The sequence below is a fragment of the Oryx dammah genome, unplaced genomic scaffold (genome assembly GCF_014754425.2).
Source record: "Oryx dammah isolate SB20612 unplaced genomic scaffold, SCBI_Odam_1.1 HiC_scaffold_4, whole genome shotgun sequence".
Taxonomy (NCBI): domain Eukaryota; kingdom Metazoa; phylum Chordata; class Mammalia; order Artiodactyla; family Bovidae; genus Oryx; species Oryx dammah.
Window position 1 is genome coordinate 58,122,116 of NW_024070188.1, and position 22,075 is coordinate 58,144,190.

The 22,075-nt window shown below is 41.5% G+C and overlaps 2 protein-coding genes and 3 non-coding genes across 7 annotated transcripts in view; 4 read left to right on the top strand and 1 right to left on the bottom strand.

Moving 5' to 3' along the window:
• The window catches only part of SLC18B1 (solute carrier family 18 member B1), a 34,872-nt gene extending 27,814 nt beyond the window's left edge, over window positions 1–7,058 (bottom strand). The window contains exons 1-2 of one of the 2 annotated variants that reach the window (XM_040239254.1): window positions 6,848–7,058; window positions 4,995–5,134 (exon numbers count right to left, since the gene is read on the bottom strand). In XM_040239254.1, coding sequence (XP_040095188.1) covers window positions 4,995–5,134; window positions 6,848–6,890 — 183 coding nt within the window. In that variant the 5' untranslated portion in view covers window positions 6,891–7,058. Of the gene's footprint in view, window positions 1–4,994; window positions 5,135–5,534; window positions 5,816–6,847 lie in introns of those variants that run through there. The other variant, XM_040239255.1, reaches the window with a different exon arrangement.
• Window positions 7,059–18,188: 11,130 nt separating this feature from the next.
• RPS12 (ribosomal protein S12) lies at window positions 18,189–21,439 on the top strand. 2 transcript variants are annotated; one of them, XM_040239256.1, is made up of 6 exons: window positions 18,189–18,275; window positions 18,397–18,447; window positions 18,632–18,748; window positions 19,670–19,772; window positions 20,216–20,317; window positions 21,347–21,439. In XM_040239256.1, exons 2-6 carry the CDS (start codon window positions 18,434–18,436, stop codon window positions 21,407–21,409), a joined length of 399 nt encoding a protein of 132 aa, XP_040095190.1. In that variant the 5' UTR covers window positions 18,189–18,275; window positions 18,397–18,433; the 3' UTR covers window positions 21,410–21,439. The 2 variants fall into 2 exon arrangements, 1 of the variants encoding a protein (XP_040095190.1); XR_005720908.1 differs by having other exon boundaries at window positions 18,213–18,275; window positions 18,632–18,883; window positions 21,347–21,433.
• On the top strand, window positions 18,969–19,041 carry LOC120863152. The gene has a single exon (XR_005720949.1). It is a non-coding gene; the product is annotated as a small nucleolar RNA SNORD101 (small nucleolar RNA).
• On the top strand, window positions 20,058–20,134 carry LOC120863159. Its single transcript, XR_005720956.1, has one exon. It is a non-coding gene; the product is annotated as a small nucleolar RNA SNORD100 (small nucleolar RNA).
• Window positions 21,095–21,224, top strand: LOC120863158. Its single transcript, XR_005720955.1, has one exon. It is a non-coding gene; the product is annotated as a small nucleolar RNA SNORA33 (small nucleolar RNA).
• Window positions 21,440–22,075: the final 636 nt, after the last annotated feature.

Consider the following 22,075-nt stretch of genomic DNA (forward strand, 5'->3'; position numbering starts at 1 on the left):
TAAGATAAGACTGGCAACTTGGCAAACCATGAAGCACTAAGTCTGAAACACACATCTGTCCTCTCGGGCAGTCAGTGGTCATTTATTCAGCACCTTCTATGCATCACACAGGAGCCAGCAGTGGATATTTATAGTTAGAAGATGTGACTTAGATTCATCCTTTCCCAGAGCTTCAGCTCTTCCACAAATCACTCTACTCTAAATACAGAAATGTGTGTGTACACACATACTCCCTTTAAAATCTGTCATCCACAACAGTCTTAATTCTATTTATTAATCTTTTCACTCTAACTACAATTTTAAGATAAAAAATAAGTTTATCACTTCTTATAGGAAGTTATGATAATCATTCAATCTTTGTCTTTAAAAAAATATATTCTTACATTGTGTTTCTAAATAAATCCTACATTTCTCAAAGCATCATACCACAGGAATCCAGATGGGTGAACTCTATCTTTTTCTAATTTTGGCCCTATCACATGGCTTGTGAAACTTCCAGACCAGGGATTGAACCTGTACCCCCTGCAGTGGAAGCACAGTCTTAACTCTTAGACCACCAGGGAAGTCCAGGTGAACTCTACTTTTCCTTGCTAAACTACAGGAAGGAAAGGCCCTCTCACCCTGGGAAGCATTTCCTACCCCTGAAGTGTAGTCCCTAAGTGCCTGGTTGTGGGAGAGAGTGGAGAAGTTGAACTTAAAGCATTCTAGAAACTGCTTGGGTGGGATTTCAGCCCATAATTTGATGAGACTCAGGATTAACCATTTCCATCACTAATCATCATACGAGGTAAGGGTATAGAGAAAAGAGAGCTCTCACTGTGAAAAATGTCTTCACTGGCATCCTAGCCAAAGGTTATGCTGTATGTAGACAGGAACATGGATTCCATGCTTCTACCACACCAAGCATCATGGGGTGCCAGGGGGCTCACTGTGTCCCTCAAACTTCTTATACTGATGTCCTAACTCTCAGTACTTCAGCTGTTGTTGTTGAGTCACTAAGTCATGTCTGACTTTTTGTGACCTCATGGACTGCAACATGCCAGGCTTCCCTGTCCTTCACTATTTTTTGGAGTTTGCTCAAACTCATGTCCATTGAGACAGTGACGCCATCCAACCATCTCATCCTCTGTCACCCTCTTCTCTTCCTGCCTTCAATCTTTCCCAGCATCAGGGTCTTTTTCGATGAGTCAGTTCTTTGCATCAGGTGGCCAAAGTATTGGAGCTTCAGCTTCAGCATCAGTTCTTCCAATGAATACTCAGGATTGATCTCCTTTAGGATTGACTGGTTTGATCTCCTCACTGTCCAAGGGATTCTCAGGAGTCTTCTCCAGCACCACAGTTCAAAAGCATCAATTCTTTGGCACTCAGCCTTCTTTATGGTCTAAATTTCACATCTGCACATGACTACTGGAAAAGCCATAGCTTTGACTACATGGACCTTTGTTGGCAAAGTGGTATCTCTGCTTTAAATACACTGTCTAGGTTTCTCATAGCAACTTAGAAGGTGACCTTATTTGGAGAGAAAGTCTTTGCGGGAGTAACCAGTTGAAAGAGGTCACGAAGGGTGGAGTCTAACCCAGTATTACTCATATCTTTGTAAAAAGGGGAAGTGTCTTCAGAGAGACACGTGTAGAGGGAAGATAATGTGAGGAGACACAGGGAGAAGTTGCCCACCTACAAGCCAAAGAGAGAAGCCTGGGACAGATTCTCTCCTCATAGCCCTCAGAAGGAACTGACTCTACCAATGACAATGATTTTGGACTTCAGAGCTGTGAGACAATACATTTCTGTTGTCCCCAGTCTGTGGTACTTTGTTATAGCAGCCCTAGTCACACAGAACAGGTAACTCAAAGGGAAGGTGTTATCAAAGGGGTCAATTAAGATGTGGAAACAAGAACTTCCCCAGTGGTCCAGTGGTTAAGACTCCATGTTCCCAATGCAAGAGGCACAGGTTCGATTCCTGGTCAGGGAACTAAGTAAGATCCCAGTGGCCGAGATGTGGCAAAAAAAAAAAAAGATGTAGAAAGAACAATCATAGGTCAAGCTATATCCATGTTGTTTGCTTAATAGATCTGAAAGTTATTTAGTTCTCAAGTCTGGCTGAAAATATATAGTAGTTACAGCAACTAACATTTATTGGCCTCTCATTATGAGCCATGCTGATCTATATGGTTTCAAACAAGTAAGGAATGTACTTTTAGCTGGCCCCCTTTTATAGATGAGGACACAGACTTGCAAAAGATACTTGTGTCATGGTCAAAGCAGTCCTACCAGTTTCCATCTTGCACAGGTTCCCACATTCTCTGTGAAAGTGGGATGGGGACTTAGCACGTTCTAGAATCACACACCACAGCAGCAACTGAATACTGCTTTTGACATGCGGATCCTGCTGCATGTTAGGATGGCAAGAACGGTTGTCAAAAACAATAGTTTATTCATTATCCTCTGCCAAAGGAGGAGGGGGGCAGAAAAAGGATGAGTAGAAACATTAATTCTATACCACAAGTTAAGAAGAACCTTGTTTTTCCTTGACCTAATTAGCTCGTTAACAAGAAGCATGATAGGGCTTCCCCAGTGGCTCAGTGGTAAAGAAACGGTCTGCCAATGCAGGAGATGAGGGTTCAATCCCCAGGTCAGGAAGATTCCTTGGAGGAGGAAATGGGAACTCACTCCAGTATTCTTGCTTGGGAAATCCCATGGACAGAGGAGCCCGGCAGGCTACAATCCATGGGATTGCACTGAGTCGGGTACAACTTAGCAACTAAACACAAACAAAACAGTAACGAATAACAGAATACACAAGGGGAAGAGCAAGTTTTGCCAGTGTGTTTGTCAACTCTAATGCTTTTATTAAAAATGAAAAAGAAGAGCTCACTCTTCATGTCTATGCCTTTTAAAGTTAGAATGCTCTCTCTCCTGCCTCTTGCAAGCAAAAAAGTAAATCAAACACTTAAGAAAAAAGAAAGAAAGCACACACCCACAGCCTGTTTTTCCTGTCTGTATTTCACTGCTGCTAAGTTGCTTCAGTCATGTCTGGTCTGACTCTATGCGACCCCATAGACGGCAGCCCACCAGGCTCCCCTGTCCCTGGGATTCTCCAGGCAAGAATACTGGAGTGGGTTGCCATTTCCTTCTCCAATGTATGAAAGTGAAAAGTGAAAGTGAAGTCGCTCAGTTGTGTCCGACTCCTAGCAACCCCATGGACTGTAGCCTACCAGGCTCCTGTGTCCATGGGATTTTCCAGACAAGAGTACTGGAGTGGGTTGCCATTGCCTTCTCCACTGTATTTCACTAAGAAGAATCTAACTGGTTACTCTCACTGAGTTCCAGCTGAATCGGACATGTCCTTCTATCTAGCTGGCCACTACTCCGGTTCTTCTCTGTCTTAATTCCACAGCTTCCATTCCTCATCTTCTTTCCCCCAAATCCATATCTGTCCAGTCTAATCTGTCTTGCCCAAATATCTCTGATGACTTCTCACTGACATCTTTGATCTGCATAGAAAGACCCTTGCTTGCATTTGAGCACCAACCTGCCTTTTCAGATCCTCAGCTCCAATGGACCTTACTGCACCCAGACACAAGCCCCACCATTGTCCATGGTTCCCTAAGAACATGCTATTTACCTTGCTAATTTCGTGACAGTCTCCTGTGAGTTTCTAACCTAGAGGACACTTGCCTCTCTTGTTCACCTTGGGAACTAACATTTCTCAAGACTCACCTTGGGCTTACCCTGTCAAGTCCCTTTCAGTATGACTCCTTCTCTCCTTCCCTCCCACACCTGCCAGCCTCACTCATCGCAAAATTAACCAGTCCCTTCCCTAGAGTCTCCTTACACCTTGGACATCCTCTTCAAGGAGATTCAAATACTCTGCAACTTTCTTTTCATACTTTTTCCCTCCCAATGGACCGATGAGAGAGGGACATTTTCCTACTTTTTTTCCAGCCCTAATACATCCAATACCTAGCACACTCTAGGGTGGGAAATGGTTAAACATCCCATTCCCATTCAGTAAACAGAACTGAACTGGGCCAGTCACTTAACTTTGGGGTCTGTTTCTTCATTTGCAATAGGATGGGATTCTGACTATTCTGCCTATCTTACAGAGTTACTCCAAAAACCAAATGGGATAAACATGTTGGGAAGTACACTGAAAACTAAAAAGAACTTAATGGGTACAGGGTTGTACTACTGTTCTTTTAGCAGAGAAGCCATGTTTATCATCTTTTGTAGCACACAGAAGGAAGGACCACATGTTATCAAAGAAGTCAGAGGACTGGGAAGGACCCCTGCATCATGAGCTGAGGCGTTCAAAGAGGGCATGAAGCAGAACACACAGGCATATTGTCTACACCCAGCCAAGACAGTGTCATTTCCTCCATACTACACCTCACCGACCTCCAGATTCCAGGTGGATTCTCTAGGGGTTATTCCTTTGTGTCTGTGCCATTATCCATAGATCTGAACATCACATAAAATGCTATAATTAGAAGGACCTAATCAATATTAATCAGAATTCCTCCTTGGCACAAATATTGCAACTAGATTTCATACGAAATTCAACTCAGAAAAGGGAGTGGACCATGTCTTCCTAATTCCAAAATATTCATAAACCCAAAATCCAGGGAACTGTAACTGTCTTAATATAGATCTTTCGCAATAACATTGAAATCTCAGTTATTCAGTGCACTTCCTTTTTTTTTTTTTTTTTTTAATCGGTTGCAGAAGCCAAACAGATGAATCAAACTTCATGGTAAGCAAAGCAATCTCCAGAAGGTCAATTATATTTAGGTGAATTACTTCTCAAGATGATGTTATGACTAATTTTTTTTCCTTCTGGTATCAAATATTCTATAAGAATTCTTCTGTTGGCTGAAGTTCTATACATTATCTTTGCTATATGCAGGTTTTCACATTCTCCATACTGTCAAGTGAAATTTGTCAATGGCTTTTTAAAAACATTAATAGTTCATATGAATATCAAAATGTCTTACCTCCTTGGGGAAAAAGGGTCCAAGGATAGAATAGCACATCATGGAACCTAAGTTAATGGAAGCTGCTGATATCAGTACAAAAATCTGTTCTCTTGAAAGCCACCTGGAGGTCTCCATTGCACCTCCTGGAGGGCCATCACCTTGAAAGCAAATAGGCTGCAATTAAAGACATGTAACTGGGGGCTACTGATCAAAGTACAGAAATGTCATTTCTGTGTACAGACAATGTACTCTGAAGGTAATATCTGCTGAGCTAAAGGCTATTTTGAATATAGCATATTTGGTCTAATATAACACAATCCTTGTCTATCACTGAAATTTTCAAAACATACCACTTTCATTTACATTACTGTTCTCTATTAGAATTTCAGTGCAGAATTTATCAAACCATCTGCTTTGTTTTGCCTTCACCTTAAGGCTTATTTGTTTCACCTTTAATAGATTCTTTCAACAGTGATGAGGCCACAGGGTGCTTTCCAAATGGTACTGTCCTCTGAAGTAATGTACTTTTTCAGGTTGAAAAGTGAAAGTGCTACTCACCCAGTTGTGTCCAATTCTTTGGGACCCCTTGGATTGTAGCCTGCCAGGTTCCTCTGTCCACGGAATTCTCCAGGCAAGAATCCTGGAGAGGATAGCCATTCTCTTCTCCAAGGGGATCTTCCTGACCCAGGGATCAAACCCAGGTCTACTTCATGGCAGGTGGATGCTTTACTGTCAGAGCCGCTAGGGAAGTCCATTTTCACAGGTTACTAGCTTCACATGCTACATGGGCTCAATCATGTCTTAACCACGTCCTGTTAGTGGTTTATCAAGGTGGCTCAGTACGGCAACCCACTCCAGTATTCTTGCCTGGATAATCCCATGGATGGAGGAGCCTGGTGGGCTAAAGTCCACGGGGTTGCAAAGAGCCGGACATGACTGAGGAACTTCACTAAGGTGGCAAAGAAGCTGCCTGCCAAGCAGGAGATGCGGTTCGATCCCTGGCTCGGGAAGATCCCCTGGAGAAGGAAATGGCAGCCACTCCAGTATTCCTGCCTGGAGAATCCCATGGACAGAGGAGCCTGGCCGGCTATAGTCCATGGAATCTGAAACAGTCAGACATGACTTATTGACTGAACAGCAGAAAAACTATTGAAGTCAAGTGAAGTCTAAGTAGGAAAAAACAAACTAAATCTTTCAACTGGAGAAGTAATACTTAGTGGCAGCTCCTGGAAAAACAAGTGTCATAAATCTATAAGTCAGTAGTGTTTTACAGTAATTCTTGGTCTTCTGCATCAAATAATTTAATATTTATTCCCAGGGCTAAATTACCATTTCATTTAAAGACATCAGGTCAATTACTCAGTTCCAAACACCCAGTAAATCAATTTGCAATTTTTAAATTATAAATGGTTTTGAGAGAAAAGAAGTTTAAAAAAATATATTTCATATTTTCTGTATTTTCAGAGGTTGCCACTGCTGTCTAGAAAAAGAAATCCGTGAAACAGAAAAAAGTCTTGAGAAGTTTTAAAAATTTTGGTAGTGGACGAGGAAAGGAACTGAAAGAGTTAAAGGGGTTAGGGGGATAACATGGGGCTGGAAATGCCATCATTTGCGTTTTCCTAAAGGGCATACTTATTTGAATGCGTTCTTAAACACACACACTACTTAAAAGAAGAGCCACAGAAAGTCATCAGAGACCACATCCTGTTACGCCAAACTTTAACCCTTTCCAGGGAGAAAAAATACCCACTGCCAGGACCCTGCCTTTTCCAATCTCTCTAAAACAAACCAAGCTAAAGGCGATTCAAATCGCTGTTCAAGACACAGAACCCAAGCCACAGAGGTGCAACTGGCCCCCGGCTCTCCGTCACCTCCTGGGGGGCGTGGGCCTTCGGAGTCTCCCGGCGAGTCCATATGCGGTGCGCGGTCTCCGGCGCCTTGGCTCCCGGGTCCAAGCCCCTGGGACCCGACCACGAACGAGCAGAAGCGCAGACGGCCACCGCTCAGCGCGGCCTAGACATCCCGGATTGCCTAAGGACAGCGCGCTCGGAATTCCACGCAGATCTGGACAACGGAGAGGAGCTCCCGGAGGCGGGGCGGGGCGGGGCGGGGGCGGAGCTATGACTTTTTTTTTTTTTTTTTTTTTTAAGGCTCAGCCTGTTATCCAACAGCCAGGACCTGTCGTGTCCACAAACACTCATGTCTTGTCCATTTTGTTTCTGTGTGGGAAAGAAAAAAAAAAAAAAAAGAGTCTGTATTTCATATAACTGAACCCCATATCTTAAAATGAGTAAAATTTAGGAATACCAAGAGTAAGAAAGGAAGCTTATGTAGACACAAAAAAGATAGGTAGTACATAAAATTGAAACTGGCTTCCCGGCGGTTCAGTGATAAAGAATGCAACTGCAATGCTGGAGACGTGTGATCCATCTCCGGGTGGGGAAGGTCCCCTGGAGAAGGAAATGGCAACCAACTCCAGTATTCTTGCCTGGGAAAGCCCATGCACAGAAGAGCCTGGCGGGCTACAGTCCGTGGTCGCAAAGAGTCGGACACGACTGTGACATTTAAAAATGCAAATGTGAATTAGGAAATTAGGTTTATAACGACTCTTTTTTTTTTTTTAAAGTAAAATCAAGTTTATTTAGAGAGATGCATATTCCATACGCAGAATGCAGCCCATCTCAGAAGCGGAGAGTAGCCAGGACATTTTATTGAGTGAGTTATTCTTTAGAATGGGTGAATGGCGTAGTGTTTGTAACCACTGAAGCCAGATATTAGTAACCTGGAAATGAATTAACTGATGTGAAGTACTCTGAGTTAAAAAAAAAAAAATTGCAAGAATTATAATGAATGTTGAAGACACATGGTGGAGTTGCTGGGAAAAGCACTTCTGGAAGGAGAGGCTTGACGTTCAGTTCAGGCACTTGTTCTCAGCAGGACATACCCTCCTTCTGCATTCCTGGGATTCAAATAAGGAGGAAGGAAATTGAAAATATTTTTTAAATTTTTTTCTAGAAATTTCCAAAAAGCAAAACTTGAATTTGCCAAGCAGGAGCAACCATTTGTAAATTATTTAAATTTCATTTATAACATTTACATTGCACTGGGTATTATAAATCACCTAGAAATGATTTAAAGCACATAGAAGGATGTGCTATAGGTTATATGCAAAGGCTATGCCATTTTATATAGGGGACTTCAGCATCTGTGTTGGGGTCTTGGTGGTCCCAGAACAGATATCCTTGGATATCCAGGGATGTCTGTACTAGCTGATTGTGACTTTGCGTCACAGGTCAGTTTCTCCATCTGTGTGACTGGGATTGTAACGCCTGTCACGGAGAGTGGTTGTGAGCACTGGTGATAAAGTATGTGGAGGGATTGGCTCTGGAAAGTGAAGGCTGCTATGTTATTCTCACCCTCACAATTTTCTGGCACACAAAAAACAGAGGCTTCACTTATCTTCAACTGATTTACTGTTTCAGTTCAGTTCAGTCGCTCAGTCGTGTCTGACTATTTGCGACCCCGTGAATTGCAGCACACCAGGCCTCCCTGTCCATCACCAACTCCGGAGTTCACTCAGACTCACGTCTATTGAGTCGGTGACGCCATCCAGCCATCTCATCCTCTGTTGTCCCCTTCTCCTCCTGCCCCCAATCCCTCCCAGCATCAGAGTCTTTTCCAATGAGTCAACTCTTCACATGAGGTGGCCAAAGTACTGGAGTTTCAGCTTTAGCAACATTCCTTTCAAAGAACACCCAGGGCTGATCTCCTTCAGAATGGACTGGTTGGATCTCCTTGCAGTCCCAGGGACTCTCAAGAGTCTTCTCCAACACCACAGTTCAAAAGCATCAATTCTTCGGCGCTCAGCTTTCTTCACAGTCCAACTCTCACATCCATACATGACCACAGGAAAAACAATAGCCTTGACTAGACAGACCTTTGCTGGCAAAGTAATATCTCTGCTTTTCAATATGCTATCTAGGTTGGTCATAACTTTCCTTCCAAGGAGTAAGCGTCTTTTAATTTTATGGCTGCAGTCATCATCTGCAGTAATTTTGGACAGAATATGGTCCACTGGAGAAGGGAATGGCAAACCACTTCAGTATTCTTGCCCTGAGAACCCCATGAACAGTATGAAAAGGCAAAATGATAGCATACTGAAAGAGGAACTCCCCAGGTCAGTAAGTGCCCAATATGCTACTGGAGATCAGTGGAGAAATAACTCCAGAAAGAATGAAGAGATGGAGCCAAAGCAAAAACAATACCTAGTTGGAGATGTGACTGGTGATAGAAGCAAGGTCCGATGCTGTAAAGAGCAATATTGCATAGGAACCTGGAACGTTAGGTCCATGAATCAAGGCAAATTGGAAGTGGTCAAACAGGAGATGGCAAGAGTGAACGTCAACATTCTAGGAATCAGCGAACTAAAATGGACTGGAATGGGTGAATTTAACTCAGATGACCATTATATCTACTACTGTGGGCAGGAATCCCTTAGAAGAAATGGAGTAGCCATCATGATCAACAAAAGAGTCTGAAATGCAGTACTTGGATGCAATCTCAAAAACGACAGAATGATCTCTGTTCGTTTCCAAGGCAAACCATTCAATATCACAGTAATCCAAGTCTATGCCCCAACCAGCAATGCTGAAGAAGCTGAACAATTCTATGAAGACCTACAAGACCTTTTAGAACTAACACCCCAAAAAAGGTGTCCTTTTCATTATAGGGGACTGGAATGCAAAAGTAGGATTTATTCTTTGGGAAGGGTTAAAGTTTAAGGAATGGAAAATTCTTAATTTGGGGCCAAGATAAAATACAATAACTTTGAACTATAGAGTTACTATCCTGTGCCAGGCATTGCGAATTCAAAAATAAGTGAGCCCCGTCCAGTCTCTGCCCTTAGGTAATATATATACTCCCTTCTAGCCGATAAAACAGACACTGATTAACAATTTATTATAATGCAATGCATTCTGTAAGAGAAACATATTGGAAGAATTGTTTACTTGTATTACAGTGTGTCTCGAAGATTATGTAAATATTTCTGGGAAAGCAAGTAGGTAAGGAAAGCCTGTAGAGACACTAAACAGGATTAGCTCTAGCAAAGTTTTCTTAAAGTGGACTCCAGAATCTTTTTGATCTAACCCCTGCCAGTTTCTCCAATCTTATTTTACTCTACATTCTTGCTCCAATCTAACATCAAACCATAGAAGAGAATTTTTTTGAATTACTTATTTGATGACTGCATTCTCTCACTCTATTTTTTTGTTGTTCTTTCTTTCCAGACTGTTCTTTATGCAGCTATTGGGTTGCTAGACTGGTCCTCTTACTTATTACTCTACTTTTCATCTCTTTCTCTTTTCATTCCATCTTATAAGAATTTTCCTTAACTTCATCTTCCAATCAATCCTTCAACTGAATTTTTCATTTGTTGTCATCTCTTTCTCTGTATTCTTAGTCCCATTCTCTCCCCATCAACAATCATTCTTGCATGTTTAATACAAAATTTGTTTGTATATATTTTCATAAAATGTATATTCTTGTTTTGCAACTATTTTTTAATTTACATAAAGATTTTGTGGTACATATATTCATACTCCTATCTTCCTCTCACATCTAACCTCTCCTTCCAAGCCTCCTTCCAGATCCTTAGTGTTATCATGGAAAATATTATCATGTTATTAGTTTTCTGCACCCACTGTAAGAAATAACCATGAATTTGGCAGCTTAAAATAACACAGCCCTGCAGGCCAATAGTTCAAGATCAATTTCACTGAGACAAAATCCAAAATAATCTCTTAATCTCAAGATATTTAACTTAATCACACCTGGCCCCTTTTTTTTCAAAAGGTAACATTTATAACTTGCAGGGATTTAGAATGTGGACATATCTTTGGGATCCATTATCACCCTACCACAACTATCTATTCATATTTTTATATGTTCATCTAGACATATATACACATATGAAACATTTTTTTCTTTACAAACTAAAATGGAATAATAATATGGTCTTTGTTTAAATGTTACCTCTTCTGAGTTCAATCTTACCCCTCTATCCAAAATATAGCCCCATAACCCTTTGTCCCTTCATCCTTCTTTATTTTTCTTCCTAGTATCTGTATCAATCAGGGTTCCCTGTTTCTTTAAAATAACTGACTTCTGTTCATTTGAGCAGAAAATGAATTTGTCATAAGTTATTTGGTAACACATCAGGAGGGTTGTACACACCACTCAGGGACTACATGCCTAAAATCACATCCAGTGTTTATTGGTTGCATGGTGTATATGTTTTTCCATCCTCTTACTCTTAATCTATCCATGTCTTGGATATTAAAAATGCATCTCTAATAGACAGAATAGTTGATTTTTTAAAAATCCATTCTAATGATCTCTATTTTTTAATTTGAGCAAAGAGTTTATTTACATTTAAGGTGAGTATTGACATGGTTGGATTTAAGTCTACTATTTTTTAAAATTTTATTTACTTATTTATTTTTGGCTGTGCTAGGTTTTCATTGATGCTTCTGCTTTCCTCTAGTTGTGGCAAGTGGGGCTACTCTTCTTTGCAGAGCACAGGCTCTAGGCGTGGGGGCTTCAGTGGTTGTGGTGCATGAGTTCAGTAGTTGCGGCTTGAGTACAGGCTCAATAGTTGTGGCACAAAGGTTTAGCCGCTCTGCAGCACGTGGGATCCTCCCAGACCAGGGATCAAACCCATATCTCTCCTGCACTGGCAGGCGAATTCTTTACCACTGAGCTACCACGGAAGTCCCCTAAGTTTACTATTTTATTATTTGTTTTATATCTTCCCATCTGTTTTTTTTTTTAATTAGTTTCTTCTTTCTTATGGTCTTTTTGTTTAACTGAAAACAAATTTTGGAATTACATTGGAATTTACCTATTGTGCTTTTAGCTATGTCGTTTTGTGTTATTTTTTAGTGGTTGCTTAGAGTTTTCAAAACACATTCCTAACAATTCTGGTCTATTCTGAGTTAATGTTATAGCACTTCATGCAAAGCATGAGAACCTTACCACCATATAGGTCCAGTTATCCAGTGTCAGCTTCCAATTATTTATGTTCTGGTTTTCGTAAGCATTACAATTTTTTGCTTTAAATAGTTGTATGTATTTTTAATTAATAGTTGTATGTATTTTTAATTAATAGGAGAAAAATAATGTATTATGAATAATACATTGTAGAAACCCTGGATACTCTTGTGTTCTTTCAAAGAATATTGATTGCTTTTTCTTTCCTAATTTCAGCACAGTTAAGCTACCTTGGCTCAAACTTCATGATTAGATAGCATCACCAACTCAATGGACATGAATCTGAGCAAATTCCGGGAGATAGTGAAGGACAGGGGAGCTTGGTGTGCTGCAGTCCAGGGTGTCAGAGTCGGACAGGACTTTGTGACTGAACAACAACACTGAACACTACGCATGTGTACAGGGGCCAATCAGAGATTTAGCTGAGTCTCTACACAGAATCACTACACAGAACACTGGTCTTCACCTTTCTGGCTCTCTCCTTCCTGGGACTACCGCTCCCCTCCATTTTCGGCAGCTGTGTTTGCTCTAAACTCTGTCCTCTGGTTTTCAAGGCAGTAAAATCAAGGACCTCTGACTATTAGCTCCTCCACGTGGCGCTGACTGGGGGCTCCCCTCACACTGAAAACCGTAAACATGGGAATGCAGCCAGTGCCGTTTTCTCAGATGTCAGTCTCCAACCCCACTCTCCACTTCTGTCTGCTCTGGGCCATCCTCCAGGATCTGCAGGTAGTTGTTTCTAAACTTTTTAGACTTAGATTTGTTATCTGCAAGAGGGTTAGTCTTGCAAAACCACTAGTAATGAATATTTATTGTATTTATTAAACTATTTAACTGTGATGGATTGGGTGAAAGATCTTCATTTAGTCATATAGTTAGCCAGATAGTTTGAGAAGCACTAAAATAATTTGTAAAAGTTCCTATAACCAAAATCTCTGGAGACACCCTGTTTCTATCATTCCCTAAACCTGATTGCTCAGCAAACCCTTTTATTCTGAGCCAACTAGTTGCTATAAAGTATATTCATTTGGCAGTGGGCGGGGGTGGGGGAGGTTTACGTAAACCATAGGTTACTCTGTTGCATGCAATGAACTATAATTGATACAATATTATCCAAATTTTCTATACTAAACATGCTTGCTGCTGCTGCTGCTGCTGCTAAGTCGCTTCAGTCGGGTCCGACTCTGTGCAACACCATAGACGGCAGCCCACCAGGCTCCCCCGTCCCTGGGATTCTCAAGGCAAGAACACTGGAGTGGGTTGCCATTTCCCTCTCCAATGCATGAGAGTGAAAAGTGAAAGTGAATTCGCTTAGTCGTGTCCGATTCTTCGTGACCCCATGGACTGCAGCCCACCAGGCTCCTCCATCCATGGGATTTTCCAGGCAAGAGGACTGGAGTGGGGTACCATTGCCTTGTCCTAATATAAAAAAGGAACAGCTGTCATTTACAAATAAAGAAACCATTTGTAACCTGGAGACATGGGAGGGAAGCTGACAGCAACTACAGCTAAGTGTCATGTGGCTGAAGTCATACGATATTGCAAAATGACTATGGCAGACCACATAGATGCTCACCATTTACTAAAAGTTAGAATTAGTGTTTAAATGATGACATAGAATGTCCAAACCATGTGCTAAAGAGCATCTCATCAATTCTCTACTTCGTTTTATAGCTGAAGCACTTTTGAGACCCAGAGACTAGAAGTACTTTAACCAAGACTACAGAGTCAGAAAATAGTATAGAGTGGAGTCTATATGAAGAATTCTTAACTACCACTCTGCCTTTTAACTTCTTTGTTGGCGTTAAAACTGGTTGTGTAAGAAAGACTTTTATCCCCCCTTTAATATATGTGCTTCGTTGCTCAGTCGTGTCAGAGTCTTTGCAACCCCATGGATTGTAGCCCACCAGGCTCCTCTGTCCATGGGGATTCTCCAGGCAAGAATACTGGCGTGGGTTGCCATGCCCTCCTCCAGGGGATCTTCCCAACCCAGAAATAACATTGCAGGCAGATTCTTTACTGTCTGAGTCACCAGGGAAGCAGCCGCCACCCTCCCCCACTCCACCACCATGCCCCTTTAATATAGCTCTAGTTTTAAGCACAGCAGCAGACCTGGCTTCATTCCAATGATTCTTCAATAAAAACTGCAGTTGTCAAGTACACGTTAGAGCATCAGGACCCATTTGTCAAAAAAAAAAAGTTACACAGGTAACAGCAGAGCTGGTCTATAGGAAGCAGTATTGGGAGCTGAAATTTTGCACACCCAGGTTCTCCTTGTTGGCCAAGTGAATAAATTTAACGTTAATGTAGGGTTTGCTCCATTAGCCACTATTTACTTGGTCTATAAATTGCCGATGTTGCTGGTTTATAATTAGTTTATTCATGAACATTAAGTATTGCCTCTAATTGTTTCGTTCCTACCAATCCTGAACCAAGCCTGTGGTGAGCCGCCACAGCACCCAGACAGCTCTGGGTAGCATCTGGTAGCAAGAAAAACAAGGGCTGAGGAAACATTTTTAGTAAGACTTCAGAAAACTTAGACATTACTTTTACAAACTGCTACTTAGAGACTTCATTAATCTATTCCACCCCACTCTCATTCATCTATTGCATTCTTTTTTATGCTGTTTCCTCTCACCAACTGCTTTCTCCTTTGATTCATCCTTTGATATAACTGGATTCTGCTACAGCTATTTTTCAACTACAATTATTTTTCTTCAGTATGTTTAAAATCATATGCTACATAAGCCGAGGCTAGACCTATGTTCTGGAGCTTCAGCGGGATAATAGTTTTGAGTTGTTTTCATGTTTTTAGCTTCCATGTCCATCCATTATATTTATTTCTACTCCCCAAAGTGGAAACATTTGAAAGTTTTCAAATTAAAAGTGGTTTTCTGGGATTCCCATAGCCTCCAACTAGCTCACAACAGGCATTAATTTGTCACAGTAGATGTCAACATGGCTTTGTTTTTGGTGTGCTGACTACCCAGATGCTTCTTTAATCTTATTTCATTCCATGAATTCATTTAGTACACACTGGTTTAGTAACTCCAATTTGTAAGTCACTGTACTAAATGCTAGATGCTTTAGGACAGGAGAAAGGTTATATTAAGAACCTCTCCATGTATTCTCCTGTGAAGTTATTTATAAGGTAAGTAACTATGTCACTGGAGAAGACTCTTGACAGTCCCTTGGACAGCAAGATGATCAAGCCAGTCAATCTTGAGGGAAATCAACCTGAATACTCACTGAAAGGACTGATGCTGAAACTGAAGCTCCAATACTTCAGCCACCTGATGTGAAGAGCTGACCCACTGGAAAAGACTGATGCTGGGAAAGATTGAGGGCAGGAGGAGAAGGGGACGACAGAGGATGAGATGGTTGGAGGGCCTCACGGACTCGGTGGACATGACTTTGAGCAAGCTCTGGGAGATGGTGATGGACAGGGAAGCCTGGCGTGCTGCAGTCCGTGGGGTCACAAAGAGTCCAAGGTGAATGAGACTGAACAACAAGAGCTACTGCTTCACAGGCAGTGGTGAACACTTTGAACGATTATCTCTTTTTACTCCTCACAATATTCTAGTATTATCACTTTACTGACTCAGAAAAATAAGCCATTTGCCAAAGGCCACAGAGTTAGCTGGAATTTGAACTCAGCTCAGCTAGGCCCCACCACTCCCTGATATAAAATCTTTCCTGTGCGCTGGTTTAGCTTCTGTTCCCACCTTTGGTCTTTCAAGTAAACCTTTCTTCAGTTCAACACAAAGATCTTTCCTATTATTTAAACTGTTCTTCATCCCCTTCTTTTTTGACATCTGTCATGGGTTGAATTGCGTCCCCACAAAATATATAGGTCAAAGTCCCAACCCCAGCACCCCATATCAAGACCTTATTTGGGAATAGAATTATTCTATATATAATTAATTTGGACACAGAGACAGATATGCACACAGGGAGAACATCCTGTGAAGACTGGAGTTACGCTGTCACAAACGAAGGAACATCAAGATTGCTGGCAAACCTCAGAAGCTAAGAGAAAGGCATGGAACAGATTCCACCCCCCTTAGTGGTAACCAGTCCTGCAAATACCTTGATTTCAAACTTCCTGTCTTCAAAACTATGAGAAAATAACTTTGTTATTTAAGCTACCAGTTTGCCATACTTTGTTATGGCAGCCCTAGCAAACTAGTACATCTACACTTAGAGGATTCAGAAACTCAGACTTCTACTGCTGTCTCTTTTTCTGCCTGACACTGCAATATTCCCTTTCTCTGTTTATGTGACTTTTTACATCATGATGGTAGAACCAGTGGTATCATTGCCAAATGTGCGATGTCAAGAGTTATCTTTGAAATCTTGATCTTCCTCTCACATTTGGGCAATCATCCAAATGGCTGAAGGGTTAGAAGCATCAGCTTTGAAGTCAATTGGGCTTAAATACCAGTTTCCACATTTACTAGCTGTGTAGCTTGGGCAACTCCTTAAGCCTAAGTTTCTTTCTCTATTAAAAGGGCTAACACCACCACTACCACATGAAGTTTTGATGACACTTCAGGGAGAAAATATAATAATTAGTACATAAACTGACATCTAAACAAAATTACCTATTATCATTAACGTTTCTAAAACACACAAACTTTAGAATTTATTTTTCATAGGTATTTCAGACACATATTTGTGTACATTATTTAAGCATTATAACCTGCCAGTATGAGAGTGACTCTAGCTATTAACTCCCCTGAGGCCTTCAGGTGTTATCAGCTTTGGCTCAAATCTTAATCTCACCACAAACATGAGAGCAGCAGGAATAAATATACTCATATTTATAAACTCTGCCCCCCCCCCCCCCGCCCAAAAGCTCAATAGTTAAGTGAATAAGTGAACAACTTTTTAGGATGAGCTAGTGACTTAGCAGCAGCAGCATGGATGGAAAAAAGTAGGTTCAACATTTATACAACAAAAGCTTGAAAGTTAATACTGAACAACATGGATTAAAATTCCAGTATATCACTACTCTGGCTAACTCTACCTCACAGTCTGAACATGTTACTCATTTTTTTTTTTTCCCCAGTACTCAAGAATTTAACGTTATCTGTTTGCTCTTCGTTGTTCGCTGGATTCATAGGTGCTAGCACCTATCAAACGCTTAATTGCTATCTTGGCTACTTGTCAGAAGAGGAAGTTAGAACACAAGAAATGACATCAGGCTGTATTTCATTACCATGTGTTTCATTAGCGTTGGAAATGCTGGTGGGGGAATGGTCAGTCAATGCAAAATTCAGAATATTGCCTTCCGAGAAAGTCAAAGTTAAAACTGACTTCTCAAGAGAAGATTCCACTAACTCCGCTAGTCCTGGAAGGCGAAATTAACGCCGGATTTCTCAAAGACTACGTTTTCTCTGTATTCCCAGACCCTGTCCCTATGTTTGATACACTGTGTTTCAAATGCACCTGCTGAATCCCGATTTGGGCGGGATTACGAATCCACGGGGCAATTTAGTGTTAAAAACAAAACAAAACCCTAAAATCAAAAACCCCCAAACCAAAACTTTTAGAACCAACTACATTAGGAAACCGTAACCAATCACTAGGCTGGCCAGGGGTTTCACTTAACAGTGGTCAGCAAAGTGGAATTTGAGATGTGCTTCAGAAGTAGCGAAAAAGTGTTGGCTGTGGTTTCAGGAAAACACACAGACACACAAGCACGCGCGCGATCACCCACAGATTGACAAATTCACGAACATTCAGAGTGACTTAGAAACGAAGCGAGAGAGTGTGCCGCTCAGGAAGGCCCAGTTAGCGGGGTCGACAGGAAATTACAATTACGGCGTAGGAAGGGTTAAAATTACTTTTCCGCCCCAGCCTGGGCTGCCAGGGCTCCAACAGCTTTACAAGATCGCACGGACAGCAGAGCCTGGCCCTTCTCGCGCTCCGTATAAGAAGCTCTCTGGGCCTCCGCAGGCCGCGCCTCCAGCAGGAAATGACGATAAGAAGCTGCCCGCATTAGTGCCTGTTTCGTGAGCCAATGACCGGCCGAGCAGAGTTAGAAAGTTAGTAGGAGTCTTGTCTCAGGACCGCCTCAATCCGGAAACAGAAAGTCTCCAGGCCCGGCATTGCCAGAGCCAGCTCTTCCATAGAAGGGAGTGCGCATGCGACCAGGGGTCCTGGGAAACCCTTAAATACCGTCATGCGGACGCATTTGTTCTCTTTCCCTGCCGCCGCGGAGCCGCGCGGAGGCGGAGGCTCGGGGTGAGTGGATCAAAGTAAGGGTGTTGGTTATGCAGCGTGGCTGCATTTTATTTGGAGTTGGCGTTGAGTATGTGGGGCTAATCGGGATCATTTCTTTAACTAACTGCTGTTTGTTTTGCAGTGCATTCAAGATTCGGCTCCACCCGTAACCCACCGCCATGGCCGAGGAAGGGTGAGCCCAGGGCTGGGTGGTGGGGCGGGCAAAACGTGGGCCTGGACCCGGTACGGTGGTTTCTAGATGTGCTGTGGAGCCGTAAGCGCATCTGGCCTACCTTGCTGATGACTGCCGAGTCCAAGGCGTTAGATGGTGGGCGAGAATTTACCACACTAAAAAACTTAAAATTTTTGTTTTTTAGCATTGCTGCTGGAGGTGTAATGGATGTTAATACTGCTCTGCAAGAGGTGCTGAAGACCGCCCTCATCCACGATGGCTTAGCACGTGGAATTCGCGAAGCTGCGAAAGCTTTAGACAAGTACGTGTATCAGTCTCAATACTGTGGGTTGTTGGAACCGGAGCAAAACTGCAGCCGAGGGAAGAAAGCGTGAAGTTCATGGTGTTAGCACAAAAGTTCTGAATGACATCCGTTCTACAGGAAACATAGGAAAAGGTATCAGCTCAGAACCCTAATGGCCCGCTGAGTGTGTGGGTTTTGAATGGGGATGAACGTTTGATTCTTGAAGTAAAACTACAGTGTTTGAATGATGACTTAAGTTGTCGGATACCCCTTCACTCCTTCTATGAGTGAAATCTCATAGTCTGACAAACCTGTAGGTTTGGGGGTTAATTTCACTGTTCGGGAATAGATGGGAACCTTCGTTTTGAACTTTGGAGACTTAAACCACTAAATTACTGTGGCAGAAACGTTTGGATTTAGCATGAAGTTAGTAAGCAGTAGCTGTAAGGGTCAGTGTGGGTGAGAAATACTTGTAAATTTAATCAGTGAGGTTTTTGGGCTGGTTATCTTGGCAAAACAACTATTAAGGTTTAAAGCCAAAATTAAGGTCCACTAAGGTGAATGAATTTAAATCTATTCATTTGGGGTAAATTTGCCAATGGGACCAGCCTTTCTTGGAAAGCTGGTAGAATCTCCTTTACTATTGTGCAGGAAAATACTGTGCAATATTAGATTGGGCCCAGTAACAGGTAACAGTTAAACAATTGCTATATGTGAAATTTAGAGTTTTATCAGTTACTGAAGATTAGATGGTTCTGTAGATAGATGGAAGTAAAGAAATAATATGTTTTCTGGCAGCTACGTCAAACTGAAGTTGTGTTCTCCAATGCCTGGTTAGGTTTTTGCCAGTGTATCCAGTGCAAAGATGATTCTCTTATACAGACTGCAGGTGAATTTAGACCCGAATTTTAGCTTCTGCTATTGGATTTTGCATTTCAGGCGCCAAGCCCATCTATGTGTGCTTGCATCCAACTGTGATGAGCCTATGTATGTCAAGTTGGTGGAGGCCCTTTGTGCTGAGCATCAGATCAACCTGATTAAGGTAAGTTACTCTTTGGATTTTGTTTTTGTGAAAGAGAAATTAGCTTATTGTGAATTAGGCCAGTTACAGACCTGTGTCCACATAAAGGCTATCCATAATGATTTTTCTCATACCAGAGAAAGTTTGTAAAGAACTCTTTTCTGCAGGTCTGAAAAGCATCACAAACTTGGCATTTGTTGGCTATGCTAAAGCTAGTTAGGGAAGCATTTTTATTCCTGAAGATTTAAATGCTAGTTTTACGTAGATACAGAATAACCTGCGCAGGGTATTGATAGGTTTCTTTGGGCTGTACATGATGACAACTGGCTCCCTCTACTGAACCGTGGTGAGGAAACTGCCATGTCACCCTATCTGACTACAGCCACCTTTCATCTAATGTATTGTCAGTAGTATTAGTGCCTACTAGTGTGGTGATTTATTTTTGTTCTTATTCCCCCTACTAGGTTGATGACAACAAGAAACTAGGGGAATGGGTAGGCCTCTGTAAAATTGACAGAGAGGGAAAACCCCGTAAAGTGGTTGGTTGCAGTTGTGTGGTGGTTAAGGTAAGTTGATATTTATGTCTGGCATAAATGTTGTATTGGGTAACCATGCTTAACACGAGATATATATCAATGTCTGTTCGGAGAAATGATACTAGTTACATTACCATGCAAAACTTTTAGAGCTTAAAAGTGATCGAGGGTTCATTATACAAAGTATGACTGTTACATTTTGTGGTTAGGTTTTTGTGTATATTACAAACACAAACGTTACGGTAAAATTGTCAGAAATGATGCAACGTGGAATTTTGTTTGGCTTTTTGAATGAGTTTTAGGTAAATCCTTTCTGTCCAACTGACCTTAGTGTGTCAGATGATTGTTTTCCAGTGTTAGTCATGCAGTTGTATCTGACTCTTTGGACCCCATGGACTGTAGCCAACCAAGAGCCTCTGTCCATGGAATTCTCCAGGCAAGAATACTGGAGTGGCTAGCCATGCCCTTCAGGGGTTATCCTGACTCAGGGATCAAACCCGGGTCTCCCACATCACAGGCAGATTCAAAACAAGCAAAAACATCTTAGTGATTGATTTTGATGTAGAAAGTGAAAATGAAACTCATGGTACTGGATAATACAGTTGTATCCATTATAAATATTGAATGTAATAGTTCTCAAAGTGTAAAAGAAACAATTTTTGGCTGGGCCACAGGTGTTAGTTTCAGCAAAAATCTCCTGGTCAATAATGAGTTAACCCTGTAATAAGTCAAAAATCACTTAAAAGCAAAGGTGTAATTCTCAACAGATGTAGAAAGTCTTACAGAAAAAGGAAATAAGCCATAATTAAGCCAGCCAAAAAATCTGCTTACCTGAACGTGTTTCTGCAGAAATTTAAAAAATGCTGGCAATAGGAAAGCCATGTTACGAGCCTTAAAGACATTGAAGTCATTAAGGTCCCTGAAAATGGCTACAAGACATTTTAATGGTGGGAAATACTTTATAAGATGTGCTATTTTTTTTTTTTTGTAAAGCTTCACTAACTAGTGCTAACAACTTGGGAGTTTGTAAATTTTAGTAAAATCACATTTGTTTTTTAGGACTATGGCAAAGAATCTCAGGCCAAGGATGTCATCGAGGAGTACTTCAAATGCAAGAAATGATGAAATAAAAAATTGAGTTCTTGTTTTCCATCTCTGGCTTTTTATTTGGGGCAGTAAAATTAAAGTGTGTTAATGAAGGACAAAAGATTCATTGCAAAATAACTGGATGCATGCTGTTTGTCCTGGTTTCTTCCAGGAAGTAATTTCGGGTGGCAAGTAGAAGAGCCCAAGTGAAGATAGGCTTGGTGATGGTCAGCGTTTTATTGGGTGGATATTTATGACTGACAAGCCAACCTATAGCCTTGAAAAGTGAACTGGACAAATCAGCAAAATAGAAAAGGTGCTGGATTGGATTTAGGCCGTGGGGCACCAGAAGGTACATGAAGTACAGGTGCGCTTTTGTACATGCCTATTAGGGCAGGTCAGGGTTTATTTAAATATCAGCCACAGAAACGTGCTTTCATGTATTCAAGTCCCCCAAATTCTCAGGGAAAGGCAATGGTGATCTGTGTACTGCAAGCCTGAGTCAAGTTGAGATTGTAGGAATATGAAATTCCCTTATAGATAACCAAGTGGGGTACTTTTGAGTTTCTCAACCAGTCTAAATTTGCAGTGACAGGGCACATGGGAAAAGGAATTGGTTTTAATTGCAGTTTCTTTATATGTCTTAATAGATTGTACTGTATTTGTTGCCGTTTGAGTCTGTATGCAGTGGGAAAACTATGT

Bases quoted from the DNA above. Each gene is read 5' to 3' on its own strand.
- RPS12 (XM_040239256.1), top strand. The intron at 19,773-20,215 runs GTAAGTTACTCT...TCCCCCTACTAG, and splicing joins ATCAGATCAACCTGATTAAG to GTTGATGACAACAAGAAACT. The intron at 20,318-21,346 runs GTAAGTTGATAT...TTTGTTTTTTAG, and splicing joins GCAGTTGTGTGGTGGTTAAG to GACTATGGCAAAGAATCTCA.